We start from the raw sequence: 19364 nt of genomic DNA on the forward strand, positions 1-19364 counted from the left end.
AAGCATTTCTAATGGAAGTAGAAAAATTAATTAAGTTAATAGATATGTATTTTTCCTTATATGATCCATTGTTTTACTATTTCAGTTAAAACTTGTGTGCTGCAATTATACATTTTCTTACTACAATTTATAATATATTTCTTTGTCCACTTCCTTGTAACATACAGATTTCCAAAAATCAATATTATAGAAGCAGTGGAGTACTAAAAAAGTTTCTTATTGATGCAAGTTTTTGCATGCATACAAAACAATCAGCTTTGGATTTTGTGCATTTTTTTTAGCTTTACTCTTTAGTACCTTGGTAATACTTTCATCAATGAAAGATGCTCTTTAGCAAATGAAGGTTTTGTCCTTTTAAAAACAGTAAGTATACAGTCAGAGATATAACGAATTGGGGGCTTTTATATTGAGTTCTGAAAATGGCTACCTTTATATAACTGTGCATCTTATATAGAGTTGTATGATTTCAAAGAACATCCTTCATGACATCTCTTTTAAGATTGTATCATTTCAATGTAGCCCACGTTTGTCAGAGGTCTTTGCTCCCAAACAGCTTCTGGAAGGATGGAAATAAACCATTACCATATCTTGCAGAAAGCTGCCTTAGATAATTTCTCAATTATTGTCATATTGGTGATGATATGAGGGGTTTTTTTTGGGTGGGGGCGGTTATTTCTATTACTCCTACCTCATATTTTCATCTAAAAACATAGTGTTTACTAAAATACTTGCAGTATTAATAATCCCATTGTAGCAATATTAGTGAAGATCTGGTAAATATGCTGTTGTGGACCACTGCACAATAAAATTTCATGTTTGAGTTTTCCAGCTGTTGACATTAGTGAAATGTAGATACTTACTTAGAGATTAGTTGATGTCATAACACAGTTAATTACTCAGGTAATTAAGTTTCGATTGTATGTGGTTTTGTGTATCTGGAAAAAACAGCATCAGCATTTTTATCATAACTGTTGTCACCTCTTCAGCTACCAAACAAAAGTGATTTTGTTGTCATTATGCAGAGATATCTTGAGAGTTAGGAAGATTGTTCTCAAAATGAAACTTTAGAATGAATGCTTCACTATTATTTTTTGCTTTAATGTGTGAAAAATGTATGCTGCTTTTTGAGAAAACATCTGACTATGGGACAGGAAGCCAGCTGTTCTTTCTTTTAAGTGGTACTTTGTAGCCACTTAACATTGTGTGTTACATTTTACATTAACTTCATCACAGTGGAGGTGTTTGTATGTCTTGAAGGAGGGTGATTGTCACCGTCTTACCTATCAAGTTTTACAAATTAGAGAAACCTTTCAGGATAAGTTTTGTAAGACCCAAATGATATTTTATTAAAGGAGAGCAGGAAACTGGATAAGGATGTGATGTACAGCAATGCAGGTCAGGACAAGTTTTGTATTTCTGCTGAATTGACACTTAAGCTAGCTGTAATCTTATTTTCACAAGGAAAACCAGGAAGTAGCTCTATAGTTACCAGGTGCCATTTTGCTCCTGAAGTATGTCAGTTTCAGAAATTGAGAGAGTTTAAAATAAGATGGACAGCAGCTGATGTGACTTTTAAATTAAAAAGAGTCCTTTTATTGCTAATATATTAGAGGTAGCATAGAAAGAAGTAATTTTCAAGTTACCATTGATCTTTGTAAGTGGTATGATAAGAGCAGCTCTATGTGATACAGTGGTACAATTGAAATACAATCCATTTTTCATCAGGTAGATTTATGCTTTTATTAGACCACAGAGAATGAACATAATAGTATACATCATATATATATATTTAAAAATAAAATATGGTGTAAAAATTATGAGGCAAGAGTGTATAAATCATTTGATTGCTCATTTATTGCCTTCTAACTGAATAGGTTTTATAAAATTGTGTGACATGACAAGTCAGATATGGTTTTCAGCTGTTGAATTACCTTCGGTATTTTTGTAATGTACCAATTCTATTTGGTGCTATAACAACAGCAGAAAAGGCCATCTGTGTGCAGTTGTTTTATATGCAGATTTTGATGTTGTAAGCGGTTCATTCATTCACTATTATGTAACAGAACTCTTATTACACTTGAATGTCAAGTTTATTTTTACATCAGTTTATAGAAGCAGGTGAGTATGAACTCTCAAAACTATCGTAATTGCTGGCCAGTTTTGGGTACAGGGGTGGTCTCAAGGTTATTCTCAAGTGTAAAGTGGTATTCATCGGGTTGACCTTTTTTTTCATTTTTTCCTTTCACATTTATTTGACTTTCACTGCTTATCAAACCCGAGTATTTGGATTATTTTTCCTAATTGATAGTTTAGAGAACTAATAACATTTCATTTATGAACAATCCACAGAACGAAACTTGCAGCTTGTATTTAATACTTCTAAGCAGGAAATACAGTAAAGAGCTTGAAACCAAGCCTGTAGTTCATAACTTGAAGTGCTTGCTAAGCATGAGGTCTCCTCAGCAGTTGATTTTTATTTCTGTATTCGGTTTTGTATTCAGTGAGTGCTGCCTTTTAGTTCTGATGAAGCAACAAGGTTTTATGAGCCTGTAGGACAGTAGGAGATAATCTAGGTCTTTAGCAACAGTACAGTTCTTAGAATTCAACACAATTATTCAATAATAATTGTCTCTCCACAGCACCCTGGAAACTATAAATTTGTGAGGCTTTTCAACAAATACCTAATTTGACTTCAATCTAATAAATTTTGTGTTAGTTTAACTCAGCCTGGTTTTTTTTGTTGTTTTTTTTTTTTCCTGGGGAGGGGAGCCACAGAAGTGGTTTCTGTGACAAGCTACTAGAAGCTTCCACGATGTCCGACAGGGCAAATCTCTCTGATGGTTCTGAAGATGGAACATGCTGCTGGCCCAGTTAGAGAAGTTGGTAATGCCTCTGTGATGACACACTTAAGATGAAAATCCACACAAGAGCAGTTTTTTCTCAGGGGTGGCAAGGTGCCGCTGCCAGGACCATCTCAGCACTGCATGCGCAGCCATGAGGCTGCCACCATCTTGGCACAGCCCACAGCCAGCTTTGCCTGCCTGTCTGTCCTTAGCCAGCTGTGATGCAAGTGGATGGGCAGGGGCAGCAATGGCAGCTTCTCCTCCCTGGTGCCCCATAGGAAGAGAGGCGTTGAATGATGCTGGCAGCGTGGCGGCCCCACTGCCTGTGTGGTGACAGCTGGGCCATGTGGCTGGCAGCAGAGTATGGCAAGTGATTCCTCCACACAGAACCTACACGAAATCAACTTCTCAGTGCTATGAGATCCTGCAGAAGTTCTTTGAATGGGTGGAATTTGTTGGCAATGGTATTTAAGAGCACCAGGCTTTTGTTGTAGTCAGAGAAAGAGGAGGAAGTGAGGACACGTGGAAAAAGACAAGGCGGAGCACCAAGGTCAGTGAAAAGAAAGAGAGGGAGAAGGTGCTCCAAACACTGGAGTTGAGATTTCTTCTTAAGCTGTGGGGAAGCAAAGTTTCTCACTGTAATCCATGAAGTTAATGAGGGGGATGGAGAGATCTAGTTGCAGCCTCTGGGAAAAGTGCTTATGCCGAAGCAGGTGGATGCTAAAAAAAGCTGTAATCCAGTGGGAGACCTGAACAGAGGGAAAGGGCCCTTATTTACAGAGATAAAGAAAAGAGGGCCCTTGTTTCCAAACTAGAGCAGCTTATCCTTGAAGGACTACACCTCATGAATTAGTGGCTCACACCGTAGCAGTTTTGGGAAAACTGTTTTGCCCACAGGAGGGACTCACATTATTGCAGGTTGCTACTTGTGAAATTGGAACCACTCTGGAAAAGTTCACAGAGAGCTGTATCCAATGGGAATGACCCCATGGCATAGCAGAAGAGGAGCTCCTTTCCCTAAGCAAACTGAAGAAAAATTTCGGGTGACAAATCGACGAAACACTCTCATGCCCTGTCTCCCTGCGTTGTCGGTGGGAAGGAGAGAGGGGCTGGGGAAGAAAAGGTGTTTTAAAGGCTTCTTCTACTCCTCATTATCCTCTTCTGACTCTGTTAATAGTAAGTTTACTTTATACCTTTAAGTTAGAGCCTGTTTTGCCGTTAGAGTGTTTTCTCCTGATCCTTAACTCCAGAGCCCTTTGTTCCTGTTTTCGTGGGTGCATGGTGTGTTAACCAGTGTCAAGCTACGACAAACTTCAATCTGACCTAATTAAGTGTAGTTTAGTCATAAGGACTTTGAAGGTCTATTTTGAAGGGTTGCAAGGAGGTCAATACTAGTAACTGCTTATAGCATTGCATCTTTCCTCATCACAGTTAATATGAATTATGATAATTTTTGAGAAGTAAAAAGAATTTTACCTTGTGAATTGTGGATCCGGAAAGTGTCTCAGTAAGGATGTTAGTATGATGTGGTCCCGCTATTGATCATAACTGCTGATTTGTCAAGAAATGCTTACCAATATCAAAACTTTACGACAAAGGGATGGAGGATATTAACTATCTCATTCTATTTTCCTGTATCAGAACTGCCTTGTGCAAGGGCTTATGTGTTTTTAAACTGAGATGTGCTGCAGGGGTTATCTTTCAGTTTTATTTTGAAGGAAGTCTTGGTTTGTTCTGCTCTGGAATTTCCAGGAAACAGCTTTGTCTCACATTCCTGTTAGTCAAGAGATTTATCAAAATCTTGGCACCTCCAACCAAAATTCCAAGAGTGGTTGAGTATTTGTGAGAATTTCAAAATAAGGGCTAATTTTAGAGGGAAAAAAATTATGATTTTATCAGTTTTACTTGCACCTAATATTTATCACCGCTTTCAAAAGCAATTTGACTCTTTTGGGTGAATGTAACTGGCTTGTTGTACCAATGTATTACTTTAGTGTTTGCCTGACAATTTGATGCCTGTAAAGATATTAGAGCAATATTATTAAAATCTTTGTCAGAATAGTAATTGTCCAATCACTTTACTGGACCAATTGCTAGGAATAAGTAAATAAATTGAGAAAGAAATGTAGTTTTTTCCCCTGTGTTGTCTTTGTGCATAATCACTGAGTCTGAATTAGTTGTTCCATATCAACTTGCTAGCTGGGCAACACAGTTGCTCAGAAATTGGCTGTTTTATTGACACATGATTTCTTTACTCAAATATTCAGCAATTATCACTGTGTCAGTACCTTAGGTGGTTAATTAGCTGTCATCTACATCTACAGAAGCTGTAATCAGATGTTTGACTGCCCTGCAAAGTATCCCATTTCATTTCAAATGAGCATATATAAGATGATAAGGGTTTTGAACCCTTATTTGTCACTGTCATATTTTGGCCAATGGAGTTGAAGAACTCATGTTCTACTGCCTGTCTTCTGAAATAACTTACCAAAACAAAGCTTACATCTTGTGGCTGAAAATCTCAAGGTTTTAAGGCAAGAGTGGAAATTAAAGGTGGGTGGGGAGTGGTTCGGTTAGAACTGACCATTCTTAAATGATTAACTTGCTGAGTAACTTTCTCTTGCTGAAGTGTAGAAAGTCATCAGCATTCTATTTCTTCTAGTTTCAATGACACAATATTACTTCACAGTTAGAGTAGATATGTTTTGTAAGTAGATAAATTTAAACAAGAGCTCTGCAATAGTTTTCAAAGTCCTTTAACCAGGTGCAGTGTCTTTGGTTTACATCTTAGGTTTCAATATCAAGAGGAAGTTTAACAATGAAACTGTCTATGTGAATTGTACTTTTAAAAGTATTTCTCCAAATTTTTTTTACTACTTACAGTAGGTCATCTGATACATAGATTTCCAAATTATATGACCTTTTTTTTTTTTACAAATGCCCTATACCTCTAGCAGTCAAGCTTTTTAGCTTTTTAATGAGTAGTAACAGTAGTTTTATGACACTGCTTATATCTTCAACATGATTTCATTTATTTTAAAGCAGTCTGTTCTGAATGAAAGACATGTAAACTGATTCTAAAGGTGTGTTTCCATGAATATGAGGATCCTAAGAATAAGGAATATGAGGTTAAAAGATAATTTCACTTTATAGCTTAGCAGTTTAATTTAACCAATATTATTGCCATTTTATGGCTGCTCCCTATGCTAGGTGAAATAAATTTAAATGTACTTGTTAGAAATTGAAAGGGGTTAGGAGATCATACTTCAACTTACTCATAATAATCTTAGGCAATGGAAAATGATTTATTGAGACAGCAGCCCTTATTCTGACATAGTACTTTTCAAAATAATGTTGTGTGACGTTGTATGATAGTATGATAGTGCTTACACTGTGTGTTCCATTACAGTACTTTTTAAACTGTTTGTCTATTGATGAAGCCACTTAAAAGCATTTGCTTCAGATGATTAGGTAATTTGTAAAAACTATCATTAACTTAATAAATGAGAGTACGAAAGAGTTCTTACATTGATATTGTCTTTCTGCAGTGCAGGTGCTTACCAAATGTTTCTGTATAAAAGCACTCCAGTGTGGACAGATAATATAACACATCTTTGCTTTGGTTTGTTACAGAACTGCAAACACTCTACCGTGAGAAGGAGAGGGTATTTCAGTCAAATTATTTTCACTTGCATAATGGAATGCTAGTAGTACTAATCACAAAAAAATATGTGCCCACAAAGGCTCAAGGTGCTACTTGTGTGGAACTAAAGGTTTGTTTCTTGAAAAATCAGTCAACTGAAAAAAAAAAACAAAAAACCAAACCATACAAGCATAACTATCAGGGTTTTTTTTTTTGCTATAGAGAAAGTTTTTTTTTTTTTTTCTTTGAGATTTTACATTCCACTCCTTCCTTAGTAGCTTGGTGACTGGTTTTTTTCTGTTTGTGTCTAAATAGTTCTACAGGTTCCAAAAAAAAGGTTGAGTCATCTGTGGACAAAAAATTTATTGAGAGATGGTTAATTTGCACACCCATAGTATGTATATAATGTCAATTGACATAATCTGGATTAGTGCCTCTGTATGCTCAGAAAAAGAGCTAATTTGCTGCTCTTAACTTAAAAAAATACATTTGCCCTTAATGAAAAACATATTATTGGGAAAAAAAACTAATTTAGCACTTTATACGTGCTTTTTCAAAAACTGTGCATTTAAGAATAAAATTAATTTAAAACATTAAGCATATTTTTCACATGAAAATTATATTTTTGTTTGCAGTTTCTGAAACTTGCAAATTTCTTTTCTAAACCAGGAAATCAAAGTCTCATTCCACCTATACTGGTATGAAATTATAAAGCTTTTGTTACCAGCCTAGGTGGCGAGAATAATTTTAATCATATTTAGCAGAAGTCTTTCACTCAAAATGCTTGCTTTCTAAAGTCAGATAATGCACCTTTTTTTTTTTTTAAGGTAACCAAATTCAAAAATATTTAATTCATGTAATTCATATAAAACAGTAACTACTCTAATAAACCATATTCTTGTATTACTGAGTATTGACAAAATTCTTACTGAGATGCAGCAGTGGTTGTGAGACCTTGTTTAGTTACAGAATTCTGTATGCTGCAACTAAACAGGGTGAAAAGATGTTTATTCAATCAAAAACAGCTTTAGTCCTAATCAAATGTTTATTTTGGGAGGATAAAAGGATTAAATAAAATGAACATAGTTACAGTGATTTATAGTTGTGAGGGAGATAAGGAGCAGGTGAGTGGCACTGAAATCTATCAATTTAATGCCCTTATCAGTATTGGGACCAATTCCCAAAATGTCTGATCTTGAGAAGGCTGTTGCTTCTTCATAGCTTGTAGTTTATTACCTTTCTCACAGATTCATGTGTCAAAGATAAGTTTAAAAATTCACTCATAATAGTAGTAGATTGGCACAGATTTAACAATGGTAATGTCCTTTATATTGCACAATGCTGTAATCTATTTATGTTTAGGATACATCAGCAAACCACAATAAGAGCCTTCTGTAATGTCCCAGGAGCCTACATGTATAAAGAAGGCATTTACTTTCATAGTCCTGAGAATAGATTTCACAAGCTAAAAATATACTTGCCAATCTTTTGTCAAGTTTAGAATTGGAATTCATGGCTGGGCAATTAAACCTAATTTTGTCTAGATCTAAATTCTATTCTTTTTCTAACTGAAACTATATAAAATATTAAACATTGCTTTTGAAAAAAATGTAGAAATGAGATGCCAAAATGGTGGTTTTGTAAGAAAATTAATAGAGTTAGATTGTGTGAATTTGTTTTGTTTTGTTTTCACTTTTGTGTCCACACAAATAGAAATAAAACGATTCTGGATATTCAATTGTTCTTGTGATCTTTGCAACAGAAATCACTATAATAAACTAACAGACACATCTGGTTTCGTAAAAAGAGTTACAATTCTAGATGAATGTTAAAGAGTGGATCAGCTCCTTGAAAATAAGATTGTTTTCTTTCAAATATCCTAATGACAAAACAAGAAAGAAAAGATCTGCTTCCTCAGCACAACTGGCTCTAAAATTCTTTTGAACATTTTCTGTGATGCCAATGGGTCTTTAAGAAGTTATTAATATATGTTCTGTTTTATAAAACAGCTGCTGATTGCTAAAGGAGCCAAATGACACATTCACCTTTGAATACAGTAATTGATTCAGTTTATAGTCTCTGCTTTAGCTAATTAAGCACCAAGGACCAGATATTAGGTTGGAATGTCTTACTCATTAACTACTTGATTAAAAAGAATAAGATTGTTTGAAAGTGAAGCCATACATACTCTTGCTGAGGATGGTACAGTCTTGGCCTGAAGAGAGATTTTTTAGCTCTAGTTCAGCAGTACTTAATTGTTTATTCTGCAAATTCAGGTCTTATTTTCTGCGGGTAGCGTAATCCGTGAATAAGAAGGACTAGTGTTATCTTAATTTTAAGTAGTTTTTCTTTTAAAAATATGTAGTATATTAAATACTTTTGTCTCCAAATAATGAAGAAAAATCCTGTGACTTTTCTTTGTTTCTTTCTTTTTAGCATAGAAAAGTGTCTTAAGGACTTGCAATCAGATGTAAATGACATACGTACTGATGAAGTACTACAAAGCACAACCGATTGCATTCAGTGGCTAAATAACTGCAATTTTAGTTCTCTCAGACCTTCTTCTACAGACCATGGAGAGCTACTGGAGTTCCTTAAGACCCTGGTAAAAAAAATAAAAAATTATTAAAGGCTTTAATGTTGGAAAGTTAGTTGTATGATTGGAGGTGGGAGAGTGGGTGGGCGAGTTCAATTATTTTTCTCATTTCACTCTTTACTGTTTTGAGTGTAGTTCATAAATTCATGTCTCCAGCAGGGTGTTATGTTTCCTTTTGATCATGCCTTAAATAGACAAACTTGGAACAAAATATTTTCACAGATGCTACCGTATGTTCACTACTGTTTGGATTGTTTTGGAAAATGCCTTGGTACAAGAAACATTGGAAGTTACTATTGCACTGAGGCTGTTAGTGTTACTGCATGTTCTTCACTTGTATCAGTATGAATTTAACTCATTTAATATATGTTATTGTCTTTTATGCTTTATTTAAACATAAACTTCCTACCTGCTATGTGGCTGAGGAGTAGGTGGTAGGTGTCCTGTCCCTGGAAATATTCAAGGCCAAGTTGTACTGGGCTCTGAGCAGCCTTATCTGGTTGAAGATGCCCGTGTTCATTGTAGGAGGATTGTACTAAACGAGCTTTAAAAAAAGTCTCTTCCAGTCCAAATGATTCTGATTCTACACTTCCCAATGAGAAACGTGGGAGCTATTTTCTTAGTTACCAAGTTATACAACTAGATGCAACCAGAAATCCAATTTCACTTCAATGAAAAGTACTTTCATAATTTTAGAGAGTATTTTTATCCAAAATTTTTATTAAAGGTTTACATTTGAATGTGTGTGTGGAAATGGAATTGAATTGGAAGATAAGTGAAGGTTAATCCCTCTCTAAATTATGGTCTTCAGATTTATATATGAACTATATATGTGTGCATTTGATTTGATACATGTATGTGAGGTCAAAACAAATAAACAGTATCCAGTGATTTTCCTTGTCACTTTTGTGCCATGATTTAGTTATAGACCGTGAGCAACTTCAGGCTAAGAGTAGCTGTAATGGAAGAGGAACACTGTAGAGAAGTGGAGTGTTTTCTCTGACTAGCGCACAAGCTTCATAAAATCAGTTCTTGGTTTTTTTACTCTTAGAACTCTTGTTGCTTTCAGTCACCATTGATTCCACTGGACATTGACCTGTGTCAAATGAGGAAGTAACTTTTAGTGACACCAGGTCTTCAATGTTCATGTGATGAAGAGTGGTTTTGTTCTCTTCTGACAAAAATGATCAATATGAATGTTGCTATTAATAAGCATCCCATTCAAAGGTGTCAGAGACTGCTACATGATCATACTTGATCTAGATAAAATTAGAGAATCTCAGAAAAAGCTGACTGTGGAGTTCTTGATTTCAGGAGTCTTTTGTTATTCCTCTTGGTCCACTTAGATCCTTACTAAATTCCCTCAGAAGGTGGCATGGCACTGGTGACATATTTGTGTCCATTCACTGCTTACGTCCTGCTCCAGGGTCTATTCATGCCATATGCCTGAACACCAGATGGCGGCATTTGTTTGGAAAACACTAAAATGTCCCCATCTTATACAAAGCGTGCTTTCTAGCTCTCCAGCTTCCCAGGAGCTTACTAACTGCATGACAGTCTTGCTGTGAGCTGTAGTATCCAGCTAAGCCTTGAGAACGGCTCTGTGGCAGGCTGCTAAACAGACAGCAAAGTGAGAAGCCTGAAAGTCTCAATTCTGAACAGTTTATCATGAAAACATTTTTGGAGCTCAGCAACTTTCACATCACTATTTCCAGGTTTATGGCTTCTTAGAGAATCCAGCCTGTTGTGTAGATGGGATTACAGATGAAAAGTGTGTCTGTACTGTCTGTCTGTATCTCTAGTACCGACTGTACTACAGTCTGTCGGTAAGAAGTTACATTCACAGTAGATAATTTTCAGTTCCATAAACAGGTCTGCAGTAAACTATTTTCAGAAATATTCAGCATTAAAGAGACTATTATGAGCTGACCTTTCTTAAATTTATATCTCTATCTATTGAACTAATTAGATAATTTTCTCTTGCATGCTTTTAATTAAGTATATAGAATTCATATTCAGTAACAGGAACCTTCTTTTTACTTCAGGACAATATCCCAATTCATTGTTATCCTTTATTGTGTGTGTTTATTTTGTTCGGAATTTTGTTTATCTTTTAAGCTGCTGAGGCAATTGAAAACAGTACAAAGTTCTTTTTGGGCTTTAGCTGGGGTGCTTTATTTAGGTTTATTGTTATTGTCATGCATTAGTAAATTCTTATGAAAATATTGAGAATTTCTTGATGAACCTGAAAATGTTATACATGAGAATTTGTCATTTTGTGTACTATCTTGTAACTCAATATTTAAAAAGCTTAATATATGCACTAACACATTGTCATTAAATTCTGTTCCTGCTAAAATAATGGTAGATTATCTCTTTCACCAAGCCTTCATCTTACTATACTGGTTTATTGATATGGTAGGTAGTTGTCCATACTAGGCAGTAATCCAGTTGGTAAACTGCAACTGGTTTTCTGCATGTTATTGTTGTCACTAACTTTTTGTGCTTCAAAGGGCAGTTTTTATCCTTCTCCAAAACCTTTTGATAATAATTTGGATCTTTTCCTCTTGAATAGTGTTGGCATCACCTTTTGCTATATTTTTATAGATTAATTTTTGAATTAAAAAGCCTGTATCAATATAGGCAATGTGTGAAGACACTTGATGACATTTTCAGAGCTTCAGAGTTCACTTCATGTGATTTCTGAGAATCACTAAGTCTAAAATGGCATCTGCAAGCTCCAATTTTAATGCTGTAGTTCAAGAAAAGAAAATCTGATCAGTTATGTATATCCATTTAGATATGTGTGATTTAAGATTTGAACCAGTTGCAGATATTTCTATTACATGCATATGCTTTTGTAGGATGATATTCAACTGATAATTTCCTTTATTATTTTGTCTTCCATATCTTTCCTGGTTGTAAGTAAGATGAATTAATAAGAATTATTTTGAAAGGAAGATCTAAAATGGAAGAAAAATAGGTAGTCTGTTATTTTTAAGACTTTCTTTATAAGGGACAATCATGCTCCCAGTCTGTTATTCAGAATTAGGTACTGTAGTGAAATTGGTTATTATTTTTTTTTTTAATTTTTGTCAAGAAACTCTAGTCAGAGTAGAGGGCAACAGAAAGGTAAACCCTCTAAGGTTTGTAACAGATTAGAAACACCTAGAACAAAGAATAGGAGTTCTGAATTTTCAATTTTTTTGTGACTCTAAAGCATAATTGTCTATTGATAAAAGCTTCCTACAGGGGAAATACTTAATATTTAGCATTCAGAAGTGGTAATTTGCAATATCAGACTCAGATTTGAAAAATTTACCTCTCTTTCAAAATGGGAACAAAAATAAAACTAATAATTTCTTCAAATACTGTAAGTTAAATAAATCAGCAATGCTGAAGGTGGATGGTAACAATAGTTTCTTTACCAGACTTTCTTTATAGGATAGAGTATGACTTAGAGACTCCTCTGGTTTCAAGTTCTAGTATGGGGCTGTGTTTTGGATTTGTGCTGAACACAGAGTTGATAATATAGTGAGCAAGCAGCTGCCTGGGGTTTGGTTGCTGGCTAGGGTGAAACTGTGGTAGAGACCCAGATAAAGGACGTGACTGGAGTGAACCCCCTGAGGTGGTTTGCTGCAACGCTTTTCTCTGTTGGAGAGAAGCAGTGGGAGATAAAGGAGCAAGTGAGAGGGCTTCTAGATTCTCATCCACTTAAGGCTTTCCTACTGAAACTAAGAAAATCAAGAATACCATCAATTCCACCCAATTTTCTTGTGATGGTAGTATTGAGCTGTGACAAGAGGACTTGCCATTTGCTGCATGACCTCTTGAAGCTGAAGCAGCTTTAAGGTCAGAGATCCTAGCCCTGGACTGAGAAAGAGCTTCTCAGACTTAAATGAAGAAGGAGCAGCAGCCATGTGGTTTCACTTGCTTTGTTAACCAACTGCCTTTCTCCTACCTATACAGCATAGATGTATATGGAGGTCATTAATATATCAGTCTGCATCTTGGTTTGATGGGATGCACAGCTTCTTATTCTTCTCTCCTGTGTGATCTAAGGCACTTTAATATTTAACAAGTTTTCAATTTTAGCTCTTTAGGGAGTCCTGGGACTTTTTTATCCTTGGAATGCTCTTTTTGATGATTGCCTGCTGAGCCATAGAAAGTGACCATTTTAAAACTTCTTCGCTTGGTTTTATGAGAAAAACCTGTCATCTGTTTAAATCTTCAGTAATTTTTTTCATACCGTTTTCTTTAAAAGATGCTGTGACAACAAAACACTGCTGTTTCCTTTGAACTGTGGTCTAGAATTGATTGAGAGAAGAGGTCGGGGTTATAAGAAAGATGAGAAGATGAATGTGAGTTGTTGGCAGAGGTAGACAAGAAAATTAATTCCCATATAAATCCTGTTTTCCATGGGTTTTATGATTCCTGTTGCTTACATATCTTATTTGCTGTTGAGATAATCAGAGTTTTTACTCTAGTATGAAGCTGTTCATTTAATGAACTGGAATTAACAGAATTTTCTAAAATATTGTCTGATTTACCTTTGTTAGCAAAGCTTGATGAAAAATGAGAAAAATCAAGAAGAAATGGTACTTCACTTCCTTCTGGATCTCTCTAGTCAGTGTGGTGTCTCGTTTCCCTGTACTGCAAGCGGGACGTCTCTGGAATTAACATCTTCCCTTCATACCATTCAAGATGATTCAGCTGTGGATGTGAAATCTCTTTGGGATGATGTGAGATTGCATCTTCGACAATTTTTAGTAAATAGACTGCAAAGTCAAGAAGAAACAAACACTAATGCTTTACAACAACAAATGGAGTTTAAAACTCAGTGTGTACAGCAGCTTTTGTTTCTTTATCCCAAATCAGAAGTCTTAATGAAGTATCAAAATATGCAGAATAAACTGGTTAGTGATCTTCTACAGAACTGTATTTTGTCTAGTTGTGGTGAAACAAATTTTGATAAGGTGGTTAATGGTTACCAAAATTCTATACCCAAACTGTGCACAATGATCAAAGAAGATTTGTATATACTAAGTGGAACTATTGGTCCATCTCCATCATTGAAGTTTATTAATGAAACTTACCTGGATACCATCACTGAAGAAATGACAGTTCTTCTTGAAAGACTTTGTGAGCTGCAGTTCAAAGAAAATGCTCTACACATAGTTAAAGCAAACAAGATTTCAAAGAAGCATAGAGGAACAGTTCACGCTGTTGGTTAGTAGTCTTATTTTCTGTTCTTTGTAGTTAGATATTATTTTAATTATGCTTTTTAAAATATAATTTATTGTTTTCTGTGAAGAGGGAGTCCCAAAATTAGTAATTACAGCTTTATGTTTTAAACATATTACTACAGTTGAATTCTAGACTGTGTCAGAATTGTGGTGCAAAAGAGAGGGTAACTCATGTAATTTGACAAAATCCTATTATAATCCATTGGATAACATTGTCATGTCATAGTAATTTTTTTCAGCCTGTTTTATTCCAGCTGCTGAAATATGTGCTGGAATAAGAACTATTTAATCCCGATTTAAATAAACACAAACTCTTCAGTCTTCTACCCGTACCTTTTTTTTTTTTTTTTTTTCCTCAGACATTTAAAGGAGATTATAGGAAAGCCTGTACAGTAATGTGTCCATGAAGGAGATACTGATTGACATGTCAGAGCTGTCTCAAAAAGATTACTATGCAAATTCTAATTCTCAAACTAAGAAACAAACAAAAAACCCATTTACACTTTCTAGTCTTGTGAAAGTACAGTAAGTTAGAGTTAATATCACCTGGTCATTTTTTCTTGTTTCAAGAAGTGTCAAGTGGGAAAGGAATCTGTTATTGTGTACTGTTTTCTGTATTTTCTTTTTTGCAGTTTTTAAGTCTGACATGATAATTTCCAAAGGGAAGAAACAGTGCTTTGGAAAAAATAATACAGAATAAAAACTTCTATAACATAATTGCACAATTGTATGTAATTGCTTTTGCAATGCAGCATTTTGAGCACTGTGCAGGAGCTGTGCAGGAGCCGTTCGTTTAAAGCATAACTTTCCATAAAATGATTTGCAGACAGAAAATATTAAAAGTTTCAAATCGTGAAAAATACAGAAACAGAAGATCTTTAAATTATGCAGTACAGAGAAAGGATGAGTGAGGTGATGACTTGCTAGGTCTATACAGAAGAAAATGACACACTTCTGAGTTTTAAAGTCAGCATATGTGTTACTGTAAGTCAACTAAAAATTCCAGTGGAAGAAATGCAAAGATAATTTTTTCAACAGAAACTGAAATATGGAGGAATACTGAAACATGTGAAAGACAAGAAAAAAGGCATGCAGACAAATAAGTTGAAAGGATGGGAAGTTCAGTGTATATACTAGTGGGATGCAGTGTTGGTGGAAAACAATGAAAAGAAGTAGTGTCAGAGTACTGTTGAGATATGAAATAACAAGTAATGTGTTTTTGAATTACATAGTGAGACATGACTCAGTGAAAGGATTCACTGACAAAAAAAATTGCCTGTAGTGAACAGAAGTTTGTAACTTAATTTTTCTTTCAGTCTCAAAACAGCTCACAAATATGGGGAAGTTCAGTTATCTCCATTTTACATCTAAAACATGGAGTTTAAAGTGATCACAAATACATCTCTCTGAGAAATTGTACTTTAACTCTGTATTACAAGATGGAAGAAAACAGTCATTCACTCTATTAATACAGTACTCCCTCTGATTACATTTTTTTTGTCACAGGATGTGACTTTCAGTTTTTGTGCCAGTGCATCTATCAGTACAGATTTCCAGTGCACATTTATTTTGTGTAGTCAAAAACACAGAGGAAGGTGAAACCGAACAAAGTAAATCTTAGGACTTGCTTGCAACTTCAAAATATTTTCTGCAAATAATTAGAGTATAATTTCTCTATTTCATAAATATTAGACCAGATTTTAATTTTTATTGAAAATTCATTATATGTCAGATTTCAGGTGGTGCAGCTGTCTCCTTAGCACCCATAAAATGTGTTTAGAATTGCTGTTCCTTAATATAATTTAATTCTCAGAATTACTTTCTTCACTGGGGCTGTCATAGTCATGTCTTCATGTTATTTTACTGAAAGAAATTAGTATGGGAAGTAGGTATTGATTTCCCTACTGGTTTGCTACTATTCCTACTAGTTTTCTGCAGAAAATTGCTCTTACAGATTTCAAGCAGGGAAACCATAAGGCACCAATAGTAAAATCAGAAATCAGAATGCTAAAACAAAATATGAGGTCAAAGTTGTGAAGTTTTGGGTGTTATTTTGGGTTTTTTTCATTTTCTGGACTTGTCATAGCCTATTATTTGGTATTATTCATCAACTCAAGCAAAAATTATCCTTGTATCATTACTAGAACAATTATTACTGAGTAACTTATTTGTATATGAGCTCATATGTGAAGAGTCTTTTTTGGAAAGAGATTTCTTTCCTATAAATGTATGAATATAGTACATTTGCACCACACTAAGCTATATAAAGGCTTTGTTTCCCCTGTTAGAATTAAAAAGTCCACAAGGCAGTTCACAGTGAAATAAGAATTTGGGAAATATTTTAAGAGGTTTGTAATGGTGGACAAGTTCTTGATATCAAGTGACTTTTTGTGCTTGGAACTCTTAAATTCTCATACTTTATTGCCAATTTCTTGATATCAAGTGACTTTTTGTGCTTGGAACTCATAAATTCTGGTACTTCGTTGGCCTCCCACAAATTAGAGAGGAAATTTATATTTACATAGGTTACATTAAAAGACAGCGGTAATAGATTACCTCCAGTGATACCCACTTTGCCAACTATCAAAAGAACCTTGTGCATAAATATGGAGGGAAGAACAGAAAGTTTATTCTTAGCTGAAAGATAGATGTGTTTCTTATTTTTTGATGTATGTTGCTTCTGTCTTGTAGGAGCCCTCAAACCATTTCAGAATATCAAAAAAATTTAATCTTGGGCATTCAGTTGGGATTGTTATTGCAGAGGTGATAGAAGGGTTTGTGTTAGTTTAGTCCATCCTCGGGGTAATGTGGTTTTTAGTTGATATTTGTTGTGGGGCTTTTTGTAAGAACTACTGTAATTGATCCTACTTTTCAGCATAGGTTAAAAAATAGCAGAAAATAATAAAGCAGTGCCAGAATCTCAGAAAACTTTCTATAGACAATCGATTTCTTTCGGGAAAACAGAGGTAGTTTATAACAAGCTTTAACAGAGTTCTCTTTAAAATATTCCGTATAAAAATATTTGTGAAGTAAGGAGTTAACTTTTTCTTTCATTCTGTACTAGAGCAGTTATTTGTGAAGTACTATTCAGAGATGGTTACCATTTATCAGTACCTAGGAAGTGTGTGGCTTGATAGAGAAGCTGTTGAAATGGCATGTGAAAAGAGGCAAATTTTTGGAACTCAGCATTTTCAGTTGCCAGCTCTGGTGGAGGCAGGTGGTTTTATGTTACAGCTTGATCCTTTTACCTGTTAGATCTGTGCCTTTTATTACTTTAACAGTGCAGGATTCAGCCAATAGTACTTGGGCTGTTACTGTAGGAGGTTTTTTATATAACATGAATTATAATTTCTCTGTGTACTTTCAGAACATAATCAATGTTTCCAGCTTGCTAGAATATGCAAGGAATGTTTCCCAACTGACTCTCTCAAGTTTTTTTGGTTATTAATGGGGTTTTGTTGTTTCAGACTTTCTATCATATTAATCATTTGCATCTTTCAAAAGTTTATGTAAAGTAGTATTTAAAAGTATATGAAAAATATCTGTTGACAATACTTAGCATGGAAAGAACCGTAGCTTTTTTTTTTTTTTTTTTAATATCTTGCAATTTTTTGCTTCAATTTCCAAGGTGGTGTTTCTCAGAAACTATTTTCTGTAAGTCTGTGTATTATAGTTTTACCTTCTGAACCTTTCTTGTGTTTCTTTGTTTGCAAAAATGTTAAGTTATTTTAACCAGGCATGACTAGCCTATATTAATTTGTCATCTGCCAGATGAAGAAACAGCTACTCTTGCAGGTGATAAAACATCTGCCAAACAAACTTAAACCTCATGGAATTATGAACAGTTTTTCTATTAGTGGAAGGTTTTCTTTGGCTTTATTTATATAGTTCTTATATATAAACAGAGTATAAATACTTATGTAGACTAATTGATTTTTTAATTTCCTGTGGTTAAATGAAACAGAGATCAGAGCTTTAGGTTTCATTTTGTCTAACATATTGTAATTGATCGGCTTAATAATTTTAAATGTCATGAACTTTCCAGAGACCCTTAAACATTTAAAATCATAACTGAACTCTGTTTTTAAAATCTGAGACAATAAATATTGTGTTCCTAAATAGAAGTAATTCATTATTTTTAAGAAAAATATTATTACAAAGTGGAGGCAAACTCAAGTGATGCAGATTTGACTAAGCACATTTTTAGCTAGAAAATAATTCAAATACTTTCAGAGATATACTTTAATATTAATGTATTACACTTTTACTCCAGTATATTTCCTTTAAGTTAGATGTCCAGCAAGCTTCATTTCTCTTTTCTTTCTCCAGAATATAACCAACATCTGTTCTATTATAAAGATGTATTCAAATGCAATTTGTGATTTAAATTATTATATTTTAAATCCATTATCTTTAAATGTTAGTGAGTTCCTACAGAATACACTGTGTTTGCAAAACACCTAAAATGAGTATGGCATATAGCTATTCTTGAATAGAAGGACTCAGTACCATTTATAGGAGCTGCATTTGTGCAGTGGAGTTGCAAGCAAGAAGAGAAACAGACTATGCAGTAACTTGTTGAAAAAAAGACACATTTAGGATGTTAAATTAAAATACTTTTTAAGAAAAATCTATTTTGAGCTCACTTATACTTCCATATTCCCAGCAATTTGCTGAAGAGCTAACTTGAGATATGAATTTGGGGGTTTGCATATTTAACTTAAATTTGATTTCTCTACTATGTTTGTGTGCTTTCTGTACTATGTTTGTGTGCATGTGGTTTTATTCCCCCTAGTTTATAATTTCCTCTTTTTGAAATTAAAACCTTTAAGTTCAGACTTTCTTTTATCCTTCTGTATAATTTACTTCACTTGGCTATCTCAATAGCCACCATTATGGCTTACAACCAATCTTCTATGATTTTGTCTTTTCTATCAAAAATATACATAAAATAGTATTAATACTTGCTGATCTAGAAACTGCATGATTAAGAATACCCCAGCTGTTCACATCTGGGAATAATTTTGGCTCAATAA

The 19364-nt window shown here is 34.4% G+C and overlaps 1 protein-coding gene across 1 annotated transcript in view; it reads left to right on the forward strand.

The window, feature by feature from the left end:
- Positions 1 to 19364, forward strand: part of KIAA0825 (KIAA0825 ortholog) — a 199445-nt gene that overhangs the window by 534 nt on the left and 179547 nt on the right. The window contains exons 2-3 of the mRNA XM_066339310.1: positions 8923 to 9091; positions 13642 to 14311. Of these exons, the coding sequence (XP_066195407.1) occupies positions 8923 to 9091; positions 13642 to 14311 (839 nt within the window). The remainder of the gene's footprint in view (positions 1 to 8922; positions 9092 to 13641; positions 14312 to 19364) is intronic.

Source organism: Sylvia atricapilla, chromosome Z (genome assembly GCF_009819655.1).
Source record: "Sylvia atricapilla isolate bSylAtr1 chromosome Z, bSylAtr1.pri, whole genome shotgun sequence".
Classification (NCBI taxonomy): Eukaryota; Metazoa; Chordata; class Aves; order Passeriformes; family Sylviidae; genus Sylvia; species Sylvia atricapilla.